The sequence below is a fragment of the Bipolaris sorokiniana genome, assembly GCF_000338995.1.
Source record: "Bipolaris sorokiniana ND90Pr unplaced genomic scaffold COCSAscaffold_3, whole genome shotgun sequence".
Classification (NCBI taxonomy): Eukaryota; Fungi; Ascomycota; class Dothideomycetes; order Pleosporales; family Pleosporaceae; genus Bipolaris; species Bipolaris sorokiniana.
Window position 1 is genome coordinate 11,902 of NW_006911897.1, and position 7,673 is coordinate 19,574.

General features: G+C 45.5%; 2 protein-coding genes across 2 annotated transcripts; one reads left to right on the forward strand and one right to left on the reverse strand.

Moving 5' to 3' along the window:
• Positions 1-485: 485 nt before the first annotated feature.
• On the forward strand, positions 486-2,204 carry COCSADRAFT_157336 (uncharacterized protein; the record flags this gene model as incomplete). Its single annotated transcript, XM_007698490.1, has 1 exon — positions 486-2,204. The coding sequence occupies one exon, from the start codon at positions 486-488 to the stop codon at positions 2,202-2,204; it is 1,719 nt and encodes a 572-aa protein (XP_007696680.1).
• Positions 2,205-3,084: 880 nt separating this feature from the next.
• COCSADRAFT_135290 (uncharacterized protein) lies at positions 3,085-4,421 on the reverse strand (the record flags this gene model as incomplete). The annotated part of the gene is made up of 5 exons (XM_007698491.1): positions 4,247-4,421; positions 4,156-4,192; positions 4,037-4,104; positions 3,585-3,958; positions 3,085-3,517 (listed from the first exon to the last, which is right to left on the reverse strand). The coding sequence occupies exons 1-5, from the start codon at positions 4,412-4,414 to the stop codon at positions 3,085-3,087; spliced, it is 1,080 nt and encodes a 359-aa protein (XP_007696681.1). The 5' UTR covers positions 4,415-4,421.
• Positions 4,422-7,673: the final 3,252 nt, after the last annotated feature.

Sequence of the window (7,673 nt, forward strand, 5' to 3'; positions counted from 1 at the left end):
GGCGTCGCTGGTTCCGTGGTTTCCATATCTATCTCATTCTGGATCTGAGCTTCGATTTCTGCTCTCGCCTGGGTGCCTGGCACGTGTACGTCGATAGTATCACTATCGGGTGGCATTTTGATTACTAATCCACCTGGTCTGTGTGTTTTTCGGTGAAAAATAAGACGTGTCTAAAGTGATCACTTTAACAGCCTATAGCTCCACAGCGCGTGGCGTGCACGCTTTAAAGGTGATTGTAATCGATTTCTCGCGAGGGGTTTATATATATTTGACTAAAATTACACCTATTCTAGAAAACTCGAAGTTGTCTGCAGTTGTGTGTATCCTTCACTATTATACATATGTATAGCCATAAGAAACCCTCTCTTGAAAACATCAAGACACATGCTAGCATGGATTGGAGGAATTTGCTTACCCGAAGCCTTCCCTTACTATTTTTGATGCTTCCGCTTGTGCTCTCTATAGTAGTGGTTCCGCTAAGAAATATGAGGAGCCTTGGAAGCTTTCGAAACACTGTGACCTCATATCGCGCCTACGTCTCGGTCATCGTTCAATTAATCTCAACGTTCCTCGGCCTACTAAATATTCTCACGCTTACTACCCTCACCAACTACGCGACCCGCCTGTGGCTTATGAGTCATCAAACCAGACTTGGGCACTTGAGTCTATGGACAGCAGCAGCACTACAAAGGGTGGATGTTAGTTTGTCTCCAGGGCATATCGCTACTTGCGTCGGCATACTAGTCGTTTCACAATTGCCTGGTGCATTATGGGCTGGTTCGTTGACCCCCGTGCTCATTCATCACAATAGAGAGATTGGGAGAATCGAGGTACCATATTTCGACAGCGGTAGCCAGAGGATATGGAACAGTCAGTTTGAGTTGAAGGGTAATAGTGTCTGGAACAATATGACATTCTGTAATAGTACCCTGCTTTATCCAAGCGGGTTCGTCTCAACATGCCCAGTTCCAGATCACAGGCAACAACTCTTGGACCACGCCAGCCAAGCTTCGCGCCGGGCGGAAGCTAATCTCAGCAAGATCGATTCGCCATCATGGATATACCGTGACCGGTCCACTGGATTTGGTTCATCCCCAGGTGTGGTTGAGCCAATCGATATTAACCCATCATTCCAACTTGACAAGTACTGTTACCTCGAGGAGGGCTACGAGGCCACTGTCGAATGCACAAAAAATGCCAGTACAGCTTATGGGTACACCGTCCTAGAAAAGGATCCTGAATACGAAACAGTATGGGTAATCCAAGGTCTTCTGCCAAATACTCCAGCTGGGGACTCTGAGGATTATCCTCTCCTGAGTTGGACTAAGGAAAACGAGAACAGGCCTCCGCCAATACTTGGATGGACCGCAGTGTCACACGGCGGAAGGAACATCATTGCGATCACCGCTAATGAAAGATACTTGACATTCAATCAGACGCAGTGTGATGTCTTTTTCAAACGCACGATCAAAAGCGTGTACGTAAATCAGACCGAGAAGTCCATTACAGTACGACCTTTTAGTCAGGGATGCAACGGGATCTTGCAAAATTCCGTTAACATGCAAGACTTTGAACCCACAGGGAAGCTTACTGCCAATGTGGTACGCTCCATACGACTCTTGTCTAGAATGGGCACAGCACTATACGTATCCGACCTGGGTGAACCGCTCAAAAGGAATCTTGAGAGCTATTTTAACCCAATCAGGAGCGGAGATGAGTTGAGAGCAGTGGAAGACTTCTTTACTGTGATGATAGATGACCTCCTCGTTGCGTACGGCGCCGGTCAGGTTCACTTTGGGTCTTCTTTCTATCGACCGATAACAGGGTTGTTCAAAGCAATCAGATTAGGGGATGACGTCTTCATCTTTGCCCTTGCGTCGATGAATCTCGTATTTTTCATCATCATACTTTTCGAGGCAGTAAGAACGAGGTTCTGGCATGCTTTGCCTGATTTTGATCACACTAAAGTTCACGACCTTATCGTTGCTACTTCTTCAGGAGTGCCAACGAATGCGGCATCAGAGGAAGACGACCGTCCAAGTGGTACGGTAGAGGATGTGAAAGTGAAGCTTCATCAGAATGCAAGAGAGGCTAAACCCCTGCTATTCATAATGTACGGAAACAGTGCAAATGAAGACGAGATCGGCCCTCCACATGGAGAAGAAGCTCACTTGTTGGTAGAAAACATTGGGAGTGTTTCTTGAAGGCATCAGGAGAGATATAGCAGAGTCATAGGACGGGGTTCCGTTCTTTTGGAGGACTTCGTATGTCAATTAGACCATAATTGAACTCAGCTAAAACGTGTCTGTATAACATGCACCATGAGTTACTAACTAATACCAGTCACCGACTACCCCACCAAGCCTGACACAACAATCAGCATAACAACCACAATGCCACGACAACGTGTGATATTTAGCGGTGACTCTGGCAATAGAATTAGGCGTTAACCAGTCCTAGAGCCAGCCTAACCAGCTCAATACGTTAGATTGGGGGTTTGACACTGGCCGACCAGCACGCTTCTCAGGGAATACATCAGCGCGTTGCGCATTTTTCTTTTTTTTGCCACATCAGATATCTTCGAACTGTCTGAAACAATCGTATTGCTAGAGATAGCTGGCCTATTTTTGCCATAATTACCAGTAATGGTGTTGTTTGCCGTGTTGATGCCGTTGCGCTCATAGCAGATGCTGTTCGAGAGGAAGATGTTACATATTTTGGATAAGATATGAATTAGAGTCTTCATCCGTATAAGCACCAAAGCCACTAGAGTCGAAGCCATGATTTTCGACAATGTATGTGGATGAACTCTTTGAAAGGGTGTGTATATTGCGCCAAGGTCAGTGTGTGAGGTGGAGGGCATTACTGGAGCCTATATACTTAGGGGCGTCTACTAAAGGTAAGGGATGCTACTGGAAGTTAGATATGCGTATATAGTCTTAGCAAAAGTGATTCATATATCTGTCTAACTAGCATACTTATCCCTTGCGCTATCGTGACTACATTGTGAAGTATGTAGTTCATCTCCTATTTACTTGCTAAGCCTTCTCATTGTTCTCCGCACCAGTAACCATCGATATGTTACTAAACTATTGAGACACGAACCTCCAAATCATTTAAGCCGCCCTTGTGCGGATGTGTATTTGAAACCTCGATATCAGTTAATGGGAAGTCATCTACGGAATTGACAATGGCGGTTTCGCTTGCGGAATCCGGGACACTCTTTCGCTTTGTTGTGCGTCTCAACCCTGATGCAGCGAATGATTTGCCACCACTCCGATTTGCATTGATACCGCTACCGGGTGGGTAGTAGCTAGCTCGACCATGGCTACTTGGGATGAGAGACGGGAGGAATCTTACAATCAAAGGCCTCAAGGTTGGTAAACAGGCGCAAGAAATAGCAGTGTTGAGCTCCACAGAAGACCAGTTTGCGACGCCAACGTTTTCCCATGATGGATCCGTAGTTATGGTGGCGAGATACAGGCTGTGAAGTCGTAGGATTGAGACAATGCATATACTAAAAATATAAAAAATATGAAGTTAGGAAGGGGATTCAAGGAGAATACGTTAGAGGGGAAACCTACAATAATCCAACCATGAAAACCAGATACAGACCTATCTTTTGCCTTGCAGAGAGTTGAAGCCGTTTTATCAAGGGCGCTGGGATTATTACAATCATAATATCAGTTGCAATATTGATTCCAGCATTGGTAAACCAAATCAGCCCATTCGGTAGGCACTTTCCTTTGACGTTCACATCCCAGAATGAGGCGATTGGGATGCAGAAGAATATTGCAGATAAAGTCGCCCAGAGGCCATAAACGATGACTATGACTAGTTGAACATAGCAAATCCGTTTAACATTACGTGTGGTAAAGATCCTCAAGTACTGGAAAAGGACAGAGATTTTGGCGAACGTAAGACTGACGTTGTACAGTGGGATTGTAATATAGACAGCCTTAACAGCGTAAGCAACTTGATCTGAATTCTTTCTGATCATGTACCTTTTCCAACTTCTAATAAGCAATCAACATACCTTTAGAAAGACAGTTAATTGCTGAGGGGGAAGTAGAAAAATATGTTGACCAAGTCCGTTCTCAGCCTCTACCTAACGTCAGCCCAATGAAACTTAGGGTTATACAAGTCAAAACTTACGGATGACCATCCCAGTGGTATTTGCGATGGAGAATATCTTAATAAAGAATCAGTTCAGTCGATCGTTGGAGCAGTTATCTTTATGACTTACTAGAGACACGAAAATGCACCAATCATCATACCCTAGAATATTGAGCATTCGAGTCCGCGTGATGAAGCGTAGGATGACAAAAAGACCTGCTATACTAACACTGGCAATGGCACATGCGGCTACTAGGTCCCCACGAGTAGTGAGGCCAAGAGATCGTTGTGCAACCATATTGTCAATGTCAAAGCTAGATAAATCAATTGTGGAGAAGGATCTACCTTTTAATGATCCTCCAGCACCTTCGTATCTTATAGTACACGTTATTCAGCTGGAAGGATCAATTTCGGCTTGCTCACAAAAATATTAATGGAATGACCGAAGGCGTTAGAATTGTTCAGGAAGGTTAATGGCAACACTATCGATTGGAGGAACCCTGCGTCCAGGGGAAGCGACTGTACTTGGAGGCTACAGTATGTAGCGGCCACCATGCGCCCCTGCGTCCGTACATCTCTGCGTTAGCGAGCATAATTTCTCCGACGAATCGCGCATTGCATTAGGGCTAAATTGGTAAGGACGTCTCCAGAAATTTTAATGCTTTTTCCTGTTCGCATGAACGTGGCTTGCGATACTTCATCAGACTTAATTTAGACGTCATGGTGGAGAGATACTGCTCTCTCGAATGTAGATGGTTATGTTGGCGTAACGCAATGCAGATGGGCGGGGCACAGGCGTAAAACTCGAAAACATGCTTTCACCTCTGTGACCCGGCAACTTGGTCCAGGGGTGCCATGGGTAAACACGACGCATGACTGCTAATGCTGCCAAGAGCTACCTAACCAAGCTACTCTTAGCGGATTGCTTGCCTGTCTTTCAGCGCACGCTTACGTTCGAGTCTGATCGTCCATTTAGCATTAATCCGACCTCTTTTTCTTCTCTTCATGCTACTTAGTATGGTGGAAAACCTGATTGAAAGGATAAGCTGAGCAGCGCTCAGACGAGCCGGTGAAAGCACGGAAAACGGAACATAAAGAAAATGGCCGAAGGCCACTCTGTATGAATAATGAAAAGCATAGTACACTCTTTTGCATCGAGCACCTGTTTCTCTAGATGTGAGTCATGGTGGGTGTATGGGACGGAACACCTGAGGGATGTGAACTGTGCTATGGTGCCGCTCTTCCAGGCAGCTGAGCAGGTAGAATGATTTTGTTTCCTTTTTTCGGGTAAAATCATAGGGGCTTAGATTCACCACCGAGCACTAGAAGGATACGAGAAGGCGCTTAAGCCAGGCTGGAGACGAGCAACTACTGGCTGTAGATATTCGCCTATCCCGCGCCACAAAAAGACGCAAGCATGAGACGTGCCCGAGTTTTGGGTTCGAAGCGGTGAATGCCGTGCAATGCTTTTGTATAATTGCAAATCGCAGTTCTTAGTGGTTGGAGCGCTCTATCGCGTGGCATGCGCTAATGCTCCCAGCCTGACCCGGATACATCTGATGTTCCCCGCAAATGTTATGCCTCCTGGAATATGCCATTGAGGCAGCTTGGCGTGCCATCGCTTGGGGAACCTATTTTTTAGCGCCCGTTGTTTAGGGAGTTGATATTCCGAGAACTGCGTTGTTTTCATAATGCACACCCATAGTCTCAAACTTTATTGTTGTCAGCCACTAACTCTGGGGGAGACGGAAGGCTTGACTTGGTGAAACGAAGGCGTAACAGCAGGGAAGAAGCGAGATGAGCGTAGATCATCGATGCCAAGACGAAAGTTATGTTTTGCAACTTAGTGGCTGATCCTGTTCATGGAGAACGGGCATTTCCAAGCTCGATCATGTAGTGTTTGGCCACCGCACCACAAGGCGTTACTTACGTTTTGATGCCTTGTACTATCAACATGACATGTTCGAAACGAATACCCGTGAGCTTGTTACACAATCCACTATCAGTGCTCTTAGTCTTGGTATTCTTACGAGCCCAACAAAAAAAGTGAGCTACTCTGACTATCATGTATTGCCCTACTATGCTTGTTTTAGTGGTGAGGGTAAAACTGTTAGGTTACTGTCAAAGTAACTAGCAAAGCTCTTTAAAGCTAGACATCCACATATATTGCTATTGTTATGGGCTGAACCCTGGCAGGGAACCGTGTAACGGGCTGGACGCCCTTTTGGATAGCTCCTCGATGGAATCTCGGTTCGAGCTGCGCGCGCACCATCTGAACAACGTTCAGACCGAGCAGCGCTCAGACAGCGCGCTCAGACACTCCGGCATAACCTTTCTCCGACAAGTAAATAAATATAACGTAAGTAAAGTAGATAGCTCCATATTAAATATAACCCCTTATATACCTCGCGATTCCTCCCTAGAGCGTAGCCCCTTACATTTTATATTCAATCCCAATTAGACATAAGCCTAGGCGGACTGTCTTCTAGCTAAGTTTTAGAACGTATTTGTTACACGGGGTTTGGATCTATACCTCTCTATCCTGGTCCGCACTAAGGCAGGTGAGTATTACGCTTGTAACGGCGCAGGCAAGACTACTCGGATCAGTATCGGCAGTAGTGTCACTCAGAGGCATATGGGAGTGCGTGGGACATCAAACGAGCCTTGATTCGAATAGACACCTATAGGCCTGGTACGAAAGGATATCAAAAGTCTACAGAGCTAGCTACAGGGAGTGTCTCCTTATATACTTATCTTAGTCGGATCCGAATCGGATCCGACCTCATAACGAGTGGTTAATAAAGAGGGCGGCGAGTACTACCTCCGATCCGGCTCTAGGATTAGTCCGATACTTAGCGAAGTTGTAACACCGTTACAACGCTAGTGTTTCGTGAGTTTTGTCTAGAGATACAGTGGAGTGGCGTGCTTGGTGGAGGAGTTTGACAAATCCCTAATCTATTCAATAGACTATTACTCTTCTAAGCTGCCTAGGCAAAGTAATAGAACGGATAATAGCTAAAAGACTCAGCTACCTAGCCGAGACTACAAGCCTTCTACACAACTCACAGATAGGAGGCAGATTAAAGAAATCAGCTATCGACGCAGCTCTCCTACTTGTAGATCAAATCCAGCACCAAAAACAACAAGGCTACACTACATCAACAGTCTTTCTAGATGTTAAAGGAGCGTTCGACCACGTTTCCCACAACCAGTTCCTAAATACACTAAAAAGGCTAGGCCTACCTATCAGCCTAATCACCTGGGCTAAAACCTTTCTGTCTAATAGATCCCTAAGGCTCGCCTTTGACGGCCAAATAGAAGACTTTAGCGAGATTAATGCGGGCATTCCACAAGGCAGCCCAGTATCTCCAATCTTCTTTCTGATCTACATTAGAGATCTATTCCACCAAATAGATGGATTTCAGCTCTCCTACATCGACGACATCTCCATCACAACCTCATCAACGTCCATTAAGAAAAACGTTAAGATACTACAACAGGAGGTTAAGAAACTAGTTACTAAGGAAAGAACTAGCTATCGAGTTCGATATAGCGAA